The following is an 18723-nucleotide window of genomic DNA, read 5'->3' on the forward strand; positions in this document are numbered from 1 at the left end:
AGGAAGATGAGGCCCCAGACAGTTAAATACTTGCTCGGAGACACACAGCTCCGTTCCCGCTAGAAAGTCACTCTCCAGCGCTCTTGCCTCTACTCCAGACTTGAGTGCCGTTGATTGCTCTCATGGCGTGTAATCATAAACCGTAACGTGTCCATGTTGGGGTGCTTGGCCTGTCTGTAAAATCATAAGGCCCTTGAGGGACCATCCATGGTTCTCATATACCATTGAGATCCGCATTGTGCCTAATTGAGGACTTGTGACGCAGTCAGTGCACGATAAATATTTAATGGATAAATGAAAGAAGGTGAAGTCACCTGACAGGTCTCCCCTGATTAGGGCCCAGCCCAGTGCAGGGCCGATATAGACACTCACTCAGGCAATATTTATCGGTTGGTTAATGATGGGGCAACTTCAAATACCTGGCTTAGGTGCTGGGACTCCCATGAGCAGCGGGGGGCCATGCCCATTCTGGGCAGAGGAGTAAGATCAGGAAAGTGCTGTTTCTGGCAGCAGCAGCAGAAGGCAGGATGGCGAGGCGGGCGCTCCGGGAAGGAGGAGTGAAGGGATGGGTCTGGGGTGGCACCTTCAGGAGTGGAGAGGAGGAGACAAATGGGCACCTTGAAGGGAGAAAGGACAGGGTGAGTGTGAGGTGGAGAAGGAAGGGAGGGAGAAGAAGATGCTGCAGAGGTGGACTTTGGTGAAGATTGTGCTGCTATTAAGAAGCAGAGGGCCCTCCCTGGTGGCGCAGTGGTTAAGAATCTGCCTGCCAATGCAGGGGACACGGGTTCGAGCCCTGGTCCGGGAAGATCCCACATGCCGCGGAGCAACTAAGCCCGTGCGCCACAACTACTGAGCCTGCGCTGTAGAGCCCACGAGCCACAACTGCTGAGCCCGGGTGCCTAGAGCCTGTACTCCACAACAAGAGAAGCCACAACACCGAGAAGCCCGTGCACCGCAAGGAAGAGTAGCCCCTGCTCACTGCACTAGAGAAAGCCCACGCGCAGCAAGGAAGACCCAATGCAGCCAAAACTAACTAACTAACTAACTAAATAATAAAAACTAAAACGAAATAACTTGTGCCAGGCACCGTCTTAAGCATTTTATGGGCATCGCCTCGTTTGAAGTTGACCCCAGCCCAGAGGTGGGTACTCAGGTATCCCCGTGGTGCAGACAAGGCCACAGGCTCTCAGTTTGTCACCAAGTGTGGAAGCAGCCGCGTGTCTGGATAGCCAGAGGGGCTCTGACTTCCGTTTTCTCTCCCCTCCTTCTGACTTTTCCCCTAGAACATGAACTCTGGCCCAGCCCAGGAAGAGGGCACCTGGCCGCCAGGCCCCCCTGCAGCCCCACATAGTCGTGTTCACCCTCGTCTCCTGGTTGAATAGCTCTTCCGTGTTTCTCGCTACATGGCCCTGTTCTGAGGTGCTGGCGCCTTACTCTTCCTCCCTCCCCCCCCCAGGACCCTGCTGGAATCTTTGAGCTGGTGGAGGTGGTCGGCAATGGAACCTACGGGCAGGTGTACAAGGTGAGGCTGTGTGCAGCAGCGGGGCCCACCCCCATGGGCCTGCTCTGGAGCGGGCCCCAGCCTGGAGATTTGAGGGGGGCGGGGGGCCCTGGCAAAGGGCAGGGGAAGGCCAGGGAGGGAGGGCGAGGAGAGGGATAAACGTCATGAGGGAAGGAAGCAGCAAGAAGTGGGGTGTTTTGGCTGGGCTCTGAGGTTAGAACTAGTCCTGGGTGTGGCGGGAACAGTCTGGAGCTGGGTGGGGTATGGGACAGGGACACGGAGCAGGGGGAGGGGTCTGGGGACGTGTGTGTCGGAGCTCAGAGGTGCAGTTTTGGCTTCTCCTGAGACCACACGACTCAGGGTTGGTGGGACCTAGTGGGTAACCTGCAGAGGGGAAGCAGCTGTCTTGAGCTCCCCTGAGTGGCCTGCTGCAGGGCTGGAGCCCGTGCTCAGGCCCTCTGCTTTTGGGGCCGCCTCTCCCCCCACAGAAGTGGCATTTCCCTGACCACTGATTGTGGCTGTTAGCCTGGCCAGCCCAGCCCTTTCACGTGGTCTGACCACTGGTCACACTTGACTGGGGGGAGGCAGTTGCAGCAGAGAGATGTTCAAGGCAGGTGCTGCCCCAGAGCACATACCTGGCTGCCTTGTCTCCAGATACGATGCTCGGTCTTTTCACAAGTCTCCTCTGCATCACAGGGGCCTGCGTTTCCTGGGTCACTGGGACCACCTGCCTGTCTCTTACCCTTCTTCCCCGTAAGCTTTGGGAAGCAGGCGCTACCCCCATCCCCCCATCTCTTGCCTAGTTGTTGCCATGGAAATAGCAGCTCTGTGTTCTACTGCTTCTCTGGGCTTGGGGTCGTGAAAGACTGCTGAGGATAAAAATAATCCATGGCTGGCAATACCCCGACCCCACTCTTTCCCAGGAAGCCTTGGACTTTCATACCCAAGCCTGAGATGGCTCCTGTTAGGAATTTCGGAAGGATGGGGGGCGGTGGGGGGGGGATGGCAGGGACACACTCTAGAAGAAGTCTCTTCCCGTTAGCACTGGTGATGGCATTGACATGTCAGTCAGCCCTTCTGTGTTCCTCCGAGTTCCCTAAAATCTCAGCTCTATTCTTTCCTGTGGACAATAATAAAAAGCCTTGTGGGGGTGGTGATTCTGGGAAAGGCCTCCTGACCAGAGGGGATGGATCAGGAAAGCACCCAGCAGTTTGTCTTGCACAGAAGATGCTGGAGAGGCAGAGCCCTCCCAGCCTCGTCCCCCAGCTCCCCCCAGCTCCGTCTGAGGATGGACAGGTATCTTTTACTCCCCATTCTAACTTTCAGACTGGGACGTCTAAGCCAGAGTGCCTGGAGCAGAGCCCAAGGGTCTCTCGCTCATCCCTCTTGAGCGTTTCAGGGGAGGAGACCCTTCATCTTTATCCAGCGTAGCACTTGGAATCCAGCCTCGGTGGTTTTCCTGCAGCCCTCTGTCTATGACCAACCCATAAACTGAGGTGTCTAGCCACCACGAGGGGCACTTTGTAGGACAGAAGACAGCCAAAAGTTGTGGCCTCTCCCATATTAAGCCCTTCCTGAGCATAGACCCTGATCCCTCCATGCCTGGCTCTCTGTCCCTCAGGGTCGGCATGTCAAGACCGGGCAGCTGGCTGCCATCAAGGTCATGGATGTCACGGAGGTAGGGAGCTGTGCGGGGCAGAGGGAGGGTCAGAGCATTGAGAAGGGGGCTGGGAGGGACTCTCAGGGCTCACCTCCCCGAATTCACCTAGGATGAGGAGGAGGAGATCAAGCAGGAGATCAACATGTTGAAAAAATACTCTCACCACCGCAACATCGCCACCTACTATGGGGCCTTCATCAAGAAGAGCCCCCCTGGGAACGACGACCAGCTCTGGGTGAGATGCGCCCCTGGCCTGCCCACCTGCCCCTCCCCCAGTTAGTCCATCCATTCTCCCACCTTTGTGCACAGCTCCTGGGAAAGCAACACATCAAAATATTTGTGGGTGTTGGCAAGACCCGAACCCATCCTGGCAGTGCACAAAACTGTGGACGATTACTCAGCCACAGCTTGCTGTAGCTCTTTTGGGCCTCCCCCAGATTCTCTCCTGGCCAAGAACATTCCTAAGAGTCGTCGCCCTCCCTAGCCTGGGCACTGGTGCCAGCTGATTCCCCAGCCTCACCCTTTCTGGTGCTCAGCCCAGCACAGAGGAGAGGGCAGAAGGGAGCACAGCCATGGCTGGGGGGCTGGGGCTCATGCCAGGTCCCCCCTCCCAGCAGTTGCCAGACAAGTACTTATTGAGCACCCTCTATGCACCCTGCACAGATAGTCGTGAGTTGTGGTCCCTGCCTCCAAGGCACTTAGTCTTTTTTTGGGAGACAGACAGACAGACACACACACACACAGAAAGGTGAGTAACACGTCAGGTAGTGTGTAGTGGGTGATCATTGAGGGCTAGAAGCTGAGCGCTAGTGACCAGGTGCCCCGCTGTGGACCTGATGGACACCATCCTCCCCTCCTCCCCCCCGTGCTCTGCTGTGGGAGTTGCAGGCCCCAGATGCGGGCCGTATGCAAATTACCTCTAGTGTGCACACAAATGTATGTATCCCAGCCAACATTTTTTTTTTGCGTTAGATGCGGCTTTTAGAAAACGTACAGTGAAAACATTTGGACAGGCATACTGATCCCCTGGGACTTTTTTGGCCGCTGCCTCTGGGTCCCTTGAGGAGACCAGCCGGGAGCTCTTCTCATCTCCCTGCCTCAGCCCTGCCCGTTTGCATAGTTTCTGCCGAAGTCTCCCAGGTTCCCTCTTGCAGTTCTTTGGTAGCCCCATGCACTGTTTTGTCTCTAGCAGACCTGGGGATTTCTGACTCTTAGCCCCTTTCTTCTCTCTCGGTCAGGAATTGGCCAACTTTTTCTGTGAAGGGCCAGCTAGTAAATATCTGGGGCTCTGTGGGTCATAAAGTTTCCAACAACTGTTCACCTCAGCCATAGATAATGCATACATGGGAATAGGAGTGTCACTGGATCCCCAAAGATCTTTATGTAAGACACTAAGGTTGGAATTTCATCTGATTCTTCCTTTGATATTTTTAAAAATTAAAAAAATTTTTTTGGCCGTGGCATGTGGGATCTTAGTTCCCTGACCAGGGATCAAACTCGCGCCCCCTGCAGTAGAAGCATGGAATGTTCACCACTGGACCACCAGGGAAGTCCCCTTTCTTTGATTTTTTTTTTTTATTCCAACCATTTAAAAATGTAAAAACCACGCTTAGCTTCCTGGCCATAGACTGCCGACCCCTGCTCCAGAGGAGGGGTTCTTAGCTGACCTCTGCTCCAGAAGAGTGGTTCTTAGCCGACCCCTGCTCCAGAGGAGGGGTTCTTAGCCGACCCCTGCTCCAGAGGAGGGGTTCTTAACCGTTTGGGGTTTACGGATCCCAGTGAGGATCTGATGGAAGCTTCGGACCCTTCCCCAGGGAAGATGCACAAACCCACATCATTTTGTCTACAATTTTAGGGATTCCTTGGGCTCCTACTCAGGACCCAGACCATCTCCCTCAGCCCACCCACCTTTCCCAGATGTGTCCCCTTCCCCTTTCTTCCCTGATCTCAGCAAGTTCCGTAGCCTTTATGAGGGGTCTCATGGCCCCTGCTCTCCAGCTCATACCAGTTCTGGCCCCAAGGACTCCAGTCCTCCTCCAGGGGCCTGGCAGGGGAAGGAGGCCTTGCCTGACAGATGCTTTTCCTTCCGGTGCCTCCCTGGGACCATAGCTGGTGATGGAGTTCTGTGGTGCTGGTTCTGTGACAGACCTGGTGAAGAACACGAAAGGGAACGCCCTGAAGGAGGACTGTATCGCCTACATCTGCAGGGAGATTCTCCGGGTGAGTGCCAGGGCCCTCCCCGCCTCCTCCTCCTGGGCCAGCCCCTGTGGAGCGTCTCCCTGGACGTGGACCCTCCCCGCACGCACGGGGAAGGAGATGGAGCTGTGCCCTCTTGAAGGAGCAGAGGGCCTGATGCCGGTGGGGGTGGAGGCTGAGTGCCAACCTTGGAGAACACTCAGAGGAAATGGGCGCCTCTGTTTCCCAGCACCGCCCCTTCTCCACCTGCAACCTGGCAGCTGGATTCTCCAGAGCCACCACTCTGAGGAAGCTCCCCGCAAAGTTCAGCCTGTACTTGGGCCCCTGGGTGGAGAGGGGCAGCTCCCTCAGCCCAGCCCAGCCCAGCCCAGACTGATGCCTCCCCCTCCCCTCGGCTCACATCCTTGTCCTCTAACACCAAGGCTCCTTCCCTCTCTCCTGCCCCAGGGTCTGGCCCATCTCCACGCCCACAAGGTGATCCACCGAGACATCAAGGGGCAGAATGTGCTACTGACAGAGAATGCCGAGGTCAAGCTAGGTACGCCGATGCCCTCTGACCTCCAGCACGGAATGGGCCCCATTATTCATTCCCTCCGGTGGCCCAAGTCCAACTACCCATGGGCTGGGAGGTTTGCTCCTCTCCTTCTGCTGAAAATCACCCGAGAACTTGTTTTTCCTGCTCCCTGTTAGGTCCCAGGTGCTGTGCAGGCCCCTCTGGGGAGATGGGATTGTTTGGCTCCTTCCGCCTGGAATGCTGTCCCTTGGTCCTTTCACCTTGGTTTTTCCCCCAGACGCAGGAAGACTAAGTCAGGGTCTTTGGGATGTTGATGGGGTGAAGAGATGGCCGGGAGTGGCCAGGTAGGACTCGCGGACGCCAGCACAGACGAGGGAGCAGACGTGGTGCTCCATCACAGCCTCTCCCTCTGTCCTCCCAGTGGATTTCGGGGTGAGCGCGCAGCTGGACCGCACCGTGGGCAGGCGGAACACTTTCATCGGGACCCCCTACTGGATGGCCCCCGAGGTCATCGCTTGCGATGAGAACCCTGATGCCACCTACGATTACAGGGTACGGAGCAGAGAGTAGGCGCATGGAGGCAGCCAAGGGCAGGAAGGAGGTGTGGGGGCAGTGGGTGGATTGAAAAATAGGGGGAGCTTGAGCAGGTTGGGGAGCAAAATGACGACCTAGGGTCGTGTTAGCAGTGAGAGGTCGAGGAACGTTTTGTGGTCAGGAAAGTACGGATGGGAAGGTTGGGGGAGTTGGAGGACAGCGCAGGTTGGAGCACAGGGGCCTCAGGAAGGGCGTGGACCAGGAAGAGTGGTCGGGAACGTTCACCTGTCCCTCTCCTCTTGCCTCCACAGAGTGACATTTGGTCTTTAGGAATCACAGCCATCGAGATGGCAGAGGGAGCCCCCCGTAAGTGCGGAGCCTGGGAGAGAAGGGAGGGCCCAGAAAGAGCTAGAGGGAGGAGGTGGGTCGCGGGAGGCCTGTGGCGAGGAGGACTGCAGGCTCTTGGCCAGGCGGGAGGGGCTGATTGCGTCTCTTCCGTGCGCCAGCTCTGTGTGACATGCACCCCATGCGAGCCCTCTTCCTCATCCCCCGGAACCCGCCACCCAGGCTCAAGTCCAAGAAATGGTAGGTCTCTGCGGGGTTGGCGTCTAGGAAGGAGGCCCTCGGACAAGGCCTCCACCTCACCCCCTGCACCCAGGCTTGGGTCTGCACCAGAGAAGAGGGGGCGGACGGGGGCGGACGGGGGCGGCACTGCAGCTGGGGAGCCAGGAGCCTGGTGTTGGGATACGGGGGAGACAGGAGGGAAGTCAGGGTGGATTCCTCCCTTCCTCCTGGAATCACCCCCCTTCCGAGGGGGCCCTCCCAGTGTGAGCCACCATCGTTTCCAGGTCTAAGAAGTTCATCGACTTCATTGACACGTGTCTCATCAAGACTTACCTGAGCCGCCCACCGACGGAGCAGCTGCTCAAGTTCCCGTTCATTCGCGACCAGCCCACCGAGCGGCAGGTCCGCATCCAGCTCAAGGACCACATCGACCGATCCCGGAAGAAACGAGGCGAGAAAGGTCAGTGGGCAGAGGGAGGTGGCGGGTCTGGGACACACACAGCCCCTGCTCCTCTTCACCAGCCCTGGCTCCTCCTGGCTCCCTTTCAGGCCCCCTTCCAGCCCCAGCTCTCCCTGTCCAAAGAGATCTCCTTTCCCAAACTTCCAACCCCAGAGGGCTGTTTCCTCTGTCACCACCTGATTTAAGTCCGCCTTCCACATGAGGGCTCATGTTGAGCACGTGCATGTGTGAGTGCGTGTACACCTCCCACCACATCCCGCCCACGGTGGGGTCTAATCCCGCATCTGTGTCCAGGCCCAAACCTGCGACCCACCATCACCCCGTTACTCCAAGGAGGCGGGTGGGGACCCAGGAGCGTGGCCATCCAGACAGACCTTATTGGTTATCCCCATCTAAGGTTTCCCTAGCCCAGGGTGGGGTCTGGGGCACTGGGTGAAGAAACAGCAGTGATCTCCCCCCCTGCAGAGGAGACAGAATATGAGTACAGTGGCAGCGAAGAGGAAGACGACAGCCATGGAGAGGAAGGAGAGCCAAGGTGGGCTTGGCAGGCGGAGGTTGGGGACCATCGCTTACCGTCTGCAGGGGCAACAGTGGTCCTTGGCTTGGGGACTCAGTCTGGGGGTGGTGGGCACAGACAGGTAGACCCATAAGATGGAATCCCTGGGTGCTAGATGGAATGGAACGAACGAATGAGCAAGAGGTGTGCGAGGGGGATTCAGGGCTGCAGGCTGGGATGTTAAAGGAATCAGGGCCTGAAAGGGGGCAGAGGGAGGGCAGGTCCCCCGGGAGTGGCCAGAGGCAGACCATCTGGCCTGGTCGGGTGAAGCGCCCATTTAGGGCTCCCAGGGATGAGGGTGGGTTCTGACCCCGATCCTCCGTGTGCGGTCCTGACCCAGCTCCATCATGAATGTGCCGGGGGAGTCGACCCTCCGCCGGGAATTCCTCCGGCTCCAGCAGGAGAACAAGAGCAACTCTGAGGCTTTAAAGCAGCAGCAGCAGCTGCAGCAGCAGCAACAGCGAGACCCAGAGGCGCACATCAAGCACCTGCTGCACCAGCGGCAGCGACGCATAGAGGAGCAGAAGGAAGAGCGGCGGCGGGTTGAGGAGGTGGGGTGGGGGCGTTGAGGGGGCGGGGCACTCGAGGGGCGGAGGGTGTTGAGGGGGCGGGGCACTTGAGGGGCGGAGGGTGTTGAGGGGGCGGGGCACTTGAGGGGCGGAGGGTGTTGAGGGGGCGGGGTCCTCCCGGAAGGGCCTCCTGACCAGGTTACTGGTCCTACCCCTGGTCCCCCTAGGACAGCAGGGAAAAGAGGGCGTGAGTGGGGCCTTCCCAGCCTCTTGCTCTCAGGTTTGTATAGGAGGGCTCTGTCCTCTGTTAGGCGTACCCGCCAGCCCTACGTAGGTGGTTGTGCCATCAGCGTCCCTTCAGAGCAGAGATTTTTCTGAAAAGCCACACTGTCCCCGCTCCTTGTTTCTGCACGTAAACCTCCAGTCCGGGTTTGTCTGCTCCTTTACCTTCAGTCCCGGGGAGCTGGGGGTCTGTGTACTAACACTTCAGTGCCCTGGGCATCGGTCTCTCCAGCAGCTGCTCCCTTTGAACATGAAGAAGATCCTTCTAAAGACCCTCCTTTTACCTTTGGTTGTTTGGGCTTACATTTGCTCTGTACAGGCTTGTCAATCGCACTCATTGGAGGTGGGTGGGAGAAATTCATTTTAATTTATAGGGAATCTTATTTATTTATTTTTGAGAATCTCATTTTTAAATACGGGCAGTTTTTTAAATCACCAACTTAAAAAATAAATACTTTGTATCTGATGCATATATATTTAAATGTATTTATTTTGGAGGGGTCATGGTGGGGGAAGAAGAGGTGTATAGATTGGTTAAAATTTTGCCTTAAATGATGGGTTTTTTGTTGAAACAATTACATGATTCCAGAGTTCATGGAGAGCTGAACTTAATTTAAAAGTTCTCTAAGCAATAGGAGATAGATGGAAGCAGCCGCACTGCCCATGTACTACTCCCCAAAGTGGGCCCCTATCTTTGTTGAACAAAAGAATGATTTGCAGGAAAACCTAGTAAAAATTCTTCTTAATAAATACTGTATTCAGGTAGCAGAGTAACCAAAAATTGTGTCTACCAAGGTGTTTCCTGAAGCAGGCCTGCTGGATCCTTAGGGCTTGTGCTCTTTCTTTCTTTCTTTCCCTTTCCTTCCCTTTATTTCTTTCTTTCTTTTTTTTTTTAAGCAGAAAGATTGTGAAAGTTATTAAGTGAATGTGACCTGGGCTAGTAGTGATGCAGCCCAGGTCACATTCACTTAAGGTTGCCGGCCAGGTCCCGAAGTTGCTTCTCTGTGCATGGGCCCCTGGTGCCCTCTGGTGGCTGAGGGCTAGCACTACGGCCCACTCCCTTTGGGCTTTTGGGCCGAGATTTGAGAGGCCAGGAGTGGGGCTGGGGGGCGGGGAGGTTGTTGTTGACTTTAGGTTCTGTTTGTTTGGTGGAGGAGTGGATAGCAGACAGTTTTATGCAGTTCGGCCCGCCCAAGGGCAGTAGGCGACCTCTCAGCGGCTGTAGTCTGAAGCTCACAGCCACCTTAGACAGAAGTTTCTCGCAAGGCAAGCCCCCCGTGGGCGCTTACGTGAGGGTAGATAGGTTTGTAGAAACAAGTTGAAGCCACCCTCTCTCACCTCCATCCCCAGTGAGATGGAGACCAGCCCGCACTGTCCAGTAGGGATCCGCTTTCCAGAAGTGGGCCGGGGTGGGTCCGCCTTCTGGGGCTGTGCTGTCCCCGTGTCTGGTGCAGCCCTTAAGGCCACACGGCTCTACCCCCACAGCAACAGCGGCGGGAGCGGGAGCAGCGGAAGCTGCAGGAGAAGGAGCAGCAGCGGCGGCGCGAGGACATGCAGGCCCTGCGGCGGGAGGAGGAGAGGCGGCAGGCTGAGCGGGAGCAGGTACAGCGCGCCCAGCGCACGCCCCCAGCGCACACCGGACACCCTCCCCCCGCCCCCGCTCCCGCTGCCTGCCTCCCCTGCTCCCCAGCCCCCTTCCCCTTCTCCCCCTACCCCGAGATTCCTCCTATCTTTTCCAGCTTCACTCTTTCTCTCTGTTCTCTCCCACCCTTCAACCCCCCACCCTGGCTCCCTGCCCTCCTCCTGTCTCTGTGCCTTCATTCCCATCTCTTTGCCCCACCCCTGCCCCCTGGCCCCTGCACCTTCCCTCGTGGGGCCTGCACCCCGGCTTCCTCCTCATTCCCTGCTCTCTGCGGGGCTCATCCCACCCCCAACCCGGCCTCTCTATTACTCTACCGCCTCCTCATCCTCACCCCACTGACCCTGTCCGCCCACTCCTCCGCTGCCGCCGCCGCCCCCCTCTGCCTCTCCCTCTTTCCCTGCCCTTTGCCCCCCACCCCGCCCCCCCAGGAGTATATCCGTCACAGGCTAGAGGAGGAGCAGCGACAGCTCGAGATCCTTCAGCAACAGCTGCTCCAGGAACAGGCCCTACTGCTGGTAACGGGGTCCCCAGCTTCCTCTGGGAAGATGCGTATTCAGTGTCTCTGCTGGAATGGGATGGGAACCCTTCAGGGGAAGGGATTCACCCCAGCATCGAGGGAAGACATCGCCTCTCTAGGCAGTTGGAGAAAAGGAAGGGCATGCGTGCTCTAGCTTCCGGGGCCACACCCTGCTGAGCCCTCTCTCCCTACCCTTGGGCCCAGGAATACAAGAGGAAGCAGCTGGAGGAGCAGCGGCAGTCGGAGCGCCTGCAGAGGCAGCTGCAGCAGGAGCACGCCTACCTCAAGTCCCTGCAGCAGCAACAGCAGCAGATCCTGCCCGGGGACAGGAAGCCCCTGTATCATTACGGTCGGGGCATTAACCCTGCTGACAAACCGGCCTGGGCCCGAGAGGTACTCATTGCCCCCTTTGCCGCCTGAGACTCCATCCGCCTGGGGCCTGATAGCTGCAAGCATGGTCCTTCCGCACAGGCGGGCGCTGGGAAGGGGAAAGGGGCACGCAGCGCAGGTGGAGGGCTGGAGAGGTCTGGACCTCGATTTTGAGAACAGGACAAAAGTTGTCTTGCTTGGCATCCTCTTGCATCACAGGTAGAAGAGAGAACGAGGATGAACAAGCAGCAGAACTCTCCCTTGGCCAAGACCAAGCCAGGCAGCACAGGGCCTGAGCCCCCCGTCCCCCAGGCCTCCCCTGGGCCCCCAGGACCCCTTTCCCAAACTCCTCCTATGCAGAGGCCGGTGGAGCCCCAGGAGGGACCACACAAGGTGAGTCTCTCCCTGTTCCTGTCTTAACACGCAGACGCAGGGGGCCTCACGCAGCACAGCTACATCTCGTGTACACACATGCACACGCCCTTAGCCAGGGATCACAGACCTCAGGATACGTGGGCAGAGACAGGCGGCTGCACACGTCTGTTTCTGTGTCTTACCTGTTCTTGGGCTCTAGGAGCTCCTTTCAATGGATAATTGGAAGCCAGAGGCTTGATTTGCCCCTTCCTCCCAGCCCAAGCCCCAGCTCCCAGGTGGGGACGTGCCACAGAGCAGGCAGCCCACCCTCCCTGGTCTCTCCCCGCAGAGCCTGGTGGCACACCGGGTCCCACTGAAGCCATATGCAGCGCCTGTACCCCGATCCCAGTCCCTGCAGGACCAGCCCACCCGAAACCTGGCTGCCTTCCCAGCCTCACACGACCCCGACCCCGCCGTGCCCGCACCCACTGCCACGCCTAGTGCCCGAGGAGGCGTCGTCCGCCAGAACTCAGACCCCACTTCCGAAGGGCCTGGCCCCAGCCCGAACCCCCCAGCCTGGGTCCGGCCTGATAATGAGGCCCCTCCCAAGGTAAGGACAGCCCTGCTGAGCCGCACAAGGGCAGAGAAATAGTACGGGAGGGGAACGGAGGGGGAGCGGGCGGCAGGCGAGGTAGACACGGGTTCGGGGTTGGAAGGGAACAGAAGGGCGAGGCGTCTAGCACGGCGCGTCCTGCAGGCGTTACCCTGATGTCTGGTGGGCGGGCTGCCACCCGAGTGTGTCCCGGTGATTCCGTGGTGCATATGGGAGTGGAAGAGTGCCCAGGGTGTCTGGGGAGCGCCAGGGGCCAGACTTTCTGGGTCAGATCCCAGCTCTGCTGTTTCTCAGCTTCGTGACCTTAGACAAATTCATTAGCTTCCCCGACCTCAGTCTGCTTCTCCGTAAATGTGGGGAGGGCCCCTTCCAGTGTCTCCATGAGGACAAGTGTCCGCCAGGCACCCAGCACAGAGCACTGACTCCTTTCTTCTCTCCTCAGGTGCCTCAGAGGACCTCATCTATCGCCACTGCCCTTAACACCAGTGGGGCTGGAGGGTCCCGGCCAGCCCAGGCTGTCCGTGCCAGGTAACCCCTGGGTGCGGGCAGGCGGCAGCCCAGGGAGTGGCGTGGGGGGCAGAGGGGAGTTTGCCAGGTTACCCGCCTAGGGGTGGGCAAGCCCCGACCCAGTCACCTCAGCCCCCTCCCTGCCCCCGCCCCCGGCACCCCTGTGCTCCCTCCACAGACCTCGCAGCAACTCCGCCTGGCAAATCTATCTGCAAAGGCGGGCAGAGCGGGGCAACCCCAAGCCTCCAGGGCCCCCTGCTCAGCCCCCTGGCCCGCCCAACGCTTGTAGGTAATGGAGTTGTCCCCCCACTACTCACTCCCACCCCCACTTCTGCCACCTGCTTCCTCCTGGTGATGGTTCCCTCTGCGGTGCAGCTCAGCCTCCCCAGGCAGAGACACCCCGTCTCCCTGACCCTGCCTCTGCCCCTCCCACAGTAACCCTGACCTCAGGAGGAGCGACCCTGGCTGGGAGCGCTCGGACAGTGTCCTCCCCGCCTCTCACGGGCACCTCCCCCAGGCTGGCTCACTGGAGCGGAACCGGGTGGGAGGTACGTGCACGGGCCTCACGGGCAGCCTCCATCAGGGTGGACCCTGCCTTCGGCTGCTCCCGACTGGGTGGGGGTGGGGTGGGGAGCGGGCTGGGCTTGAGGCCACCCCCTGTGCAGGTGTCAGTGACCTCCCTTCCCCCACCCCGCCACCTCTAGCCTCCAAACTGGACAGCTCCCCCGTGCTCTCCCCTGGGAGCAAAGCCAAGCCCGATGACCACCGCTCGCGGCCAGGCCGGCCTGCAGTAAGTCATCGGGTGGCACCTCCGGCCCTGCCTTCTCCCGGTTTGGGGCTTTGGGGCCGATGTGGAGCCTCTTGAGCCCCAGGGAGCTGGGTTCCAGGGTCAGGGCCTTCATTAATCTGTGACGGGAGGGTCTTTGGGCTAACAGGGGGGTGCTTCTCAGTTACTAACCTTTCTTAACCTCTCTCCTGCCTCTTCCTGGCTGCCCTTTTTCCCCCACGGCCCCTCCCAGAGCTATAAGCGAGCCATTGGTGAGGTTAGTGAGCAGGGGCCTGCTGGCGGGAGCCCCTCCTGTTACCCTGCCCTTCTGTGGCCTCCTTCGTACCACCGCCTCTCCTCTCACGCAGCTCCTCCCCTGCAGGATTTTGTGTTGCTGAAAGAGCGGACCCTGGACGAGGCCCCCCGGCCTCCCAAGAAGGCCATGGACTACTCGTCGTCCAGCGAGGAGGTGGAGAGCAGCGAGGACGACGAGGAGGAGAGCAACGGCGAACCGTCGGAGGGGAGCAGAGATACCCCTGGGGGCCGGTATGGGGCATCCTGGGGGCGGGGGAGTTGCAGCCAGCTTGAGGGAAGCTGGTTCCCTTTTCCCAGAGGAGGGTCCCCGGCTATCACTGCTGGTCAGTTCTTCCTCCCCTTCCCTAGAGAATGGGGTACAGGGCTGGGGGCTGGTGTCCCCAGCTCTCTCTCACTGTCCTGTCAGTCGGGGGGGCCTCTTCAGGTGCCTCTGTGCGGCCAGCCCTCCCCGAGTGCTGGGCAGGGGGCAAGGGCTGCCGGGTGAGGGCTGAGTGCGTCGTGTTCCAACAGACACTGAAGGTGCTAGTCCTCCGGCTCTCGTCTGCTCCCTGTGGCATTCGGGTGGCACTTGGGTGGCAGGCAGGGCCTGGAGGGCCTCCTGACCTTCCTCTCTCCCACAGCAGCGATGGAGACACAGACAGTGTCAGCACCATGGTGGTCCATGACGTGGAGGAGATAGCCGGGACCCAGACCCCCTATGGGGGTGGCACCATGGTGGTCCAGCGCGTGAGTGGGCCCCCCCGTTCTTCCCCAGCCTGCCGTGCACCTCCTTGGCCCCAGCACTGGCCCCCTTCTCTCTGTTCCTTTAGACCCCTGAAGAGGAGCGAAGCCTGCTGCATGCTGATAGCAACGGTTACACGAACCTGCCAGATGTGGTCCAGCCCAGCCACTCGCCCACCGAGAGCAGCAAAGGTCAAAGCCCCCCCTTGAAGGATGGAGGCAGTGATGTAAGTCAGTGAAGGTGGCTCCACAGGGCGAGAAGAGATCACTGGCCGTGGGCAGGAGACCCAGGGGTGCTGGGGGCGCTGTGGTCAGCAGGGTGGAGCCCCGGGGAGCTGGTTGGCCAGGTTACAACAGGAGGGGGAGGGCAAGGGCTGGGGTCTGGTGTGTCTGCCTCACTGCCGCCCCCACCCCGCAGTACCAGTCTCGTGGGCTGGTAAAGGCCCCTGGCAAGAGCTCGTTCACGATGTTTGTGGACCTGGGGATCTACCAGCCTGGAGGCAGTGGGGACACCATCCCCATCACAGGTGAGACGAGAGATCTGGAGATGGCCGTGGGTGGGCCTCTGATGACTGGGCTTCACAAAGCGGTCACGGCCTCCCCTGTGGCCTGAACCTGCCCTGGCACCAAGGCGCCCCCTTGACCCAAGAGAAAAAATGCTCAGTGGTGGCTCAGGGACTCGCATGACAGAACGAGGACTTTGCCAGTCCTTTTGGCCCTGTTTAAACTCCTCCAGGTGCCTCCTCCGTTCTCCAGTCTTTCCCTTTCATTCTGAGTATCCTGGGGTGTGGCGTAAAGAGAGACGGGGTGAGAGGGCTGCAGCCTACTGCCCGTTCCTCTCATCCTTCTGGCAGCCCTGGTGGGTGGAGAGGGCAGTCGGCTCGATCAGCTGCAGTATGACGTGAGGAAAGGCTCTGTGGTCAACGTGAACCCCACCAACACCCGGGCCCACAGTGAAACCCCCGAGATTCGGAAGTACAAGAAGCGCTTCAATTCCGAGATCCTCTGTGCGGCCCTTTGGGGTAAGCCAGGACTGGGAAGGAAAGGAGGGGCCTGGTGTGCCCCCATGCTCCTGGTCAGGCGAGGGCCTGGCTCTGCCTCTGATCTGCCCAAGGGCTCCTATTGCAGGGGTCAACCTGCTGGTGGGCACGGAGAACGGGCTGATGTTGCTGGACCGAAGTGGGCAGGGCAAGGTGTATGGACTCATCGGGCGGCGACGCTTCCAGCAAATGGATGTGCTGGAGGGACTCAACTTGCTCATCACCATCTCAGGTGTGTGTGGAGGGCAGGGCCGGGAGGAGGGCTCAGCCCCTGGGCCCTCCGTCACCACCTTCAGTCTGGGAGGAGGGCAGCCTTGGTCCAGGAGCTGGAAGGTGGGGCCGCACTTTCTCACCCCTCGTGGTTCGCACCCGAAGGACGGCGGGGAGGCAGAAGCTGGACCTCCGATGAGAGGGGTGTGTGTGTCTGTCCCTCAGGGAAAAGGAACAAACTGCGGGTATATTATTTGTCCTGGCTCCGGAACAAGATCCTGCACAATGACCCAGAAGTGGAGAAGAAGCAGGGCTGGACCACTGTGGGGGACATGGAGGGCTGCGGGCACTACCGTGTTGGTGAGGAGGTCACGACACAGTGGCCGGGGCACCTTTGTTTATGAGAAGAGAAAGAAACAGGGGCCTTGGCTAAGAAAGCCTTGTAGCCAGAGATGGGGGGCACACAGCTGGGGGTACAGACAGACCTGTGGGAGGGGCTGCATCCCTCTTCCTTCCTGCCCGCAGTGAAATATGAACGCATCAAATTCCTGGTCATCGCCCTGAAGAACTCTGTGGAGGTGTATGCTTGGGCCCCCAAACCTTACCACAAATTCATGGCTTTCAAGGTAACCCCAGCCTCAGCCCCCAACACTGTTTCGAGGTCTGGCTCCTCCACCCGCGTCCCCTAAGCTCTTCTGTCTTCCATAGTCCTTTGCTGACCTCCCACACCGCCCTTTGCTGGTGGACCTGACGGTAGAGGAGGGACAGAGGCTCAAGGTCATCTATGGCTCCAGCGCCGGCTTCCATGCTGTGGATGTCGACTCGGGGAACAGCTATGACATCTACATCCCTGTGCACGTAAGCTTGGCAGGGCTGCGGACAGACTGGGGCCACCAGTCTGTGCCCCAGACTTGGGGCCTCCAGCCCACCTTCTCCTCCCAGATCCAGAGCCAGATCACGCCCCACGCCATCATCTTCCTCCCCAACACGGATGGCATGGAGATGCTGCTGTGCTACGAGGATGAGGGCGTCTATGTCAACACGTATGGGCGGATCATTAAGGACGTGGTGCTGCAGTGGGGAGAGATGCCCACCTCTGTGGGTGAGTGAGGTGCCCGCCCTCCAAGCCTGTGTCCCCGACCGAGCTGGGCTGCAGCCCACTCACTGCCCCTCCACTCCCTTCTCCCCCAGCCTATATCTGCTCCAACCAGATCATGGGCTGGGGTGAGAAAGCCATTGAGATCCGCTCCGTGGAGACGGGCCACCTAGACGGGGTCTTCATGCACAAACGAGCCCAGAGGCTCAAGTTCCTGTGTGAGCGGAATGACAAGGTGGGAATGACAAGGGGCCCGGGCTCCTGCACTGGGTGGGCCCCCAGGACCTGGGTCCCTGGGCAGAGCTGGGGGAGGGGTGGTTCTGGGTCTTCCTGGAAGGAAGCCTCCAGGGAGCGCACTGTGTGGTCACAGCTTGCCCTTCCCTCGTCTTCCCTCTCTGAGAACTCTCCAGATTCCTTCATCCGGGAGGTCGGCCTGCTGCCCACTTCCCCGAGTGTCTCCGCCTTTCGGAGGGGCTGGGGGGCACTCTGAGGGACTCCGCTCTGCAGTCTCTCTCTCCCCTTCTCCTGGTTAACTGAGACGCTCCCCCCCCCACCCCCCGCATCCCTGATGACTTCTGTTCCTACTCCACCCAGGTGTTTTTTGCCTCAGTCCGCTCCGGGGGCAGCAGCCAAGTTTACTTCATGACCCTGAATCGTAACTGCATCATGAACTGGTGACGGGGCCCTGGACGGGGCTGTCCCGCGTGGACCAGCTCTCCCCCCCCCCACACCCAGACTTCCCGGGCTGCCCTTCTTTTCCCTCCCTGGGCTTTGCTTTTACTGGTTTGATTCACTGGAGCCTGCTGGGAACGTGACCTCTGACCCCTGATGCTTTTGTGATCACGTGACCATCCTCTTCCCCAACATGTTCTCTCCCCAAAACTGTGCCTGTCCCAACTTCTGGGGAGAGGCACAGCTTCCCCTTACCAGGAATTGAGTGGGCCTAGCCCCACCCCCCCTTCTCCACTTAAGAGGAGAGTGCTTGGGGCTTGGACCCCATACCCCACTGCTGCTGACTCGGCAGGGCCCTGGGCCCCTTTATTTGCACGTCAGGGGAGCCGGCTCCCCCCTTGAATGTACCAGACCCTGGGGGGGGTCACTGGGCCCTAGGTTTTAGGGGGGTCACCAGCCACTCCAGGGGCAGGGACCATTTCCTCATTTTCTGAAAGCACTTTAATGATTCCCCTCCCCCCAAACCCCAGGGAATGGAGGGGGGACCCCGCCAGCCAAAACATTTACCCCTTTCCAACCCCTGTCTCTTGTAGCCTCTGCCCTTCCCTGGTGGAGGGAGGGAGCAGGGAGCGCTCACCCTCCATACCCCCTTGCTTGCATCTGTATATAGTGTGAGCAGCGAGTAGCCCCGGCCCCTCCCTGCCCCCACCACTCCCCAATGTAGTGGCCTTGGAGATCTCCGTTTGTTAATAAAGACCATTCAACCAGCTCCCACCATTTCAGGCCTTACGTTATTCTGTTTTCTCTCAGCATCCCAGGTACTAGCCAGGGCCCACCAGCATTGCTGGGATGAAGGGGGCACGGTGGTGTGGAATCTGCAGTCAGTGAGCCTTGGTGGAGAGGGGGTGGATGGGCACTGCTGGGCCGAGGAAACCTAGAGGAAACAACTGAGGGAGGGCGAGGGCATCCTCAGGCTTAAACCTGTGGGGCCCTGCACAGGGGCCATTTGGTTTCCACCCACTCCAGCCTGGCCAGGCCATGAAGGCGCCTGGCTCGAGCCTCTCTATATGCAAGTCCTGCATGGGGCGGGGTCGCTCCTGTTTGGCAACAAATGGATAAAGATCTC

At 59.4% G+C, this 18723-nt stretch overlaps 1 protein-coding gene and 1 long non-coding RNA gene across 13 annotated transcripts in view; one reads left to right on the forward strand and one right to left on the reverse strand.

Moving 5' to 3' along the window:
* Nucleotides 1-18366, forward strand: part of MINK1 (misshapen like kinase 1) — a 48164-nt gene extending 29798 nt beyond the window's left edge. Inside the window, exons 2-34 of one of the 12 annotated variants that reach the window (XM_067716879.1) lie at nt 1457-1522; nt 3123-3179; nt 3271-3396; nt 5271-5381; nt 5805-5895; nt 6293-6423; nt 6717-6771; nt 6912-6990; nt 7254-7429; nt 7895-7964; nt 8326-8536; nt 10262-10378; nt 10847-10933; nt 11140-11328; nt 11524-11697; nt 12008-12268; nt 12714-12799; nt 12957-13067; nt 13214-13326; nt 13483-13568; nt 13798-13821; nt 13927-14090; nt 14483-14585; nt 14669-14806; nt 14998-15106; nt 15434-15601; nt 15708-15851; nt 16055-16189; nt 16355-16455; nt 16538-16687; nt 16772-16931; nt 17021-17160; nt 17520-18366. In XM_067716879.1, the coding sequence (XP_067572980.1) occupies nt 1457-1522; nt 3123-3179; nt 3271-3396; nt 5271-5381; nt 5805-5895; nt 6293-6423; nt 6717-6771; nt 6912-6990; nt 7254-7429; nt 7895-7964; nt 8326-8536; nt 10262-10378; nt 10847-10933; nt 11140-11328; nt 11524-11697; nt 12008-12268; nt 12714-12799; nt 12957-13067; nt 13214-13326; nt 13483-13568; nt 13798-13821; nt 13927-14090; nt 14483-14585; nt 14669-14806; nt 14998-15106; nt 15434-15601; nt 15708-15851; nt 16055-16189; nt 16355-16455; nt 16538-16687; nt 16772-16931; nt 17021-17160; nt 17520-17603 (4017 nt within the window). In that variant the 3' untranslated portion in view covers nt 17604-18366. Of the gene's footprint in view, nt 1-1456; nt 1523-3122; nt 3180-3270; nt 3397-5270; nt 5382-5804; nt 5896-6292; nt 6424-6716; nt 6772-6911; nt 6991-7253; nt 7430-7894; nt 7965-8325; nt 8537-10261; nt 10379-10846; nt 10934-11139; nt 11329-11523; nt 11698-12007; nt 12269-12713; nt 12800-12956; nt 13068-13213; nt 13327-13482; nt 13569-13797; nt 13822-13926; nt 14091-14479; nt 14586-14668; nt 14807-14997; nt 15107-15433; nt 15602-15707; nt 15852-16054; nt 16190-16354; nt 16456-16537; nt 16688-16771; nt 16932-17020; nt 17161-17519 lie in introns of all 12 variants that reach the window. The other 11 variants (XM_067716881.1, XM_067716878.1, XM_067716880.1 and 8 more) reach the window with 11 other exon arrangements.
* On the reverse strand, nt 7397-9640 carry LOC137212883 (uncharacterized). Its single transcript, XR_010937680.1, has 3 exons — nt 8942-9640; nt 8003-8096; nt 7397-7888 (listed from the first exon to the last, which is right to left on the reverse strand). It is a non-coding gene; the product is annotated as an uncharacterized lncRNA (long non-coding RNA).
* Nucleotides 18367-18723: the final 357 nt, after the last annotated feature.

The sequence above is a fragment of the Pseudorca crassidens genome, chromosome 19 (genome assembly GCF_039906515.1).
Source record: "Pseudorca crassidens isolate mPseCra1 chromosome 19, mPseCra1.hap1, whole genome shotgun sequence".
NCBI classification, from domain to species: Eukaryota; Metazoa; Chordata; class Mammalia; order Artiodactyla; family Delphinidae; genus Pseudorca; species Pseudorca crassidens.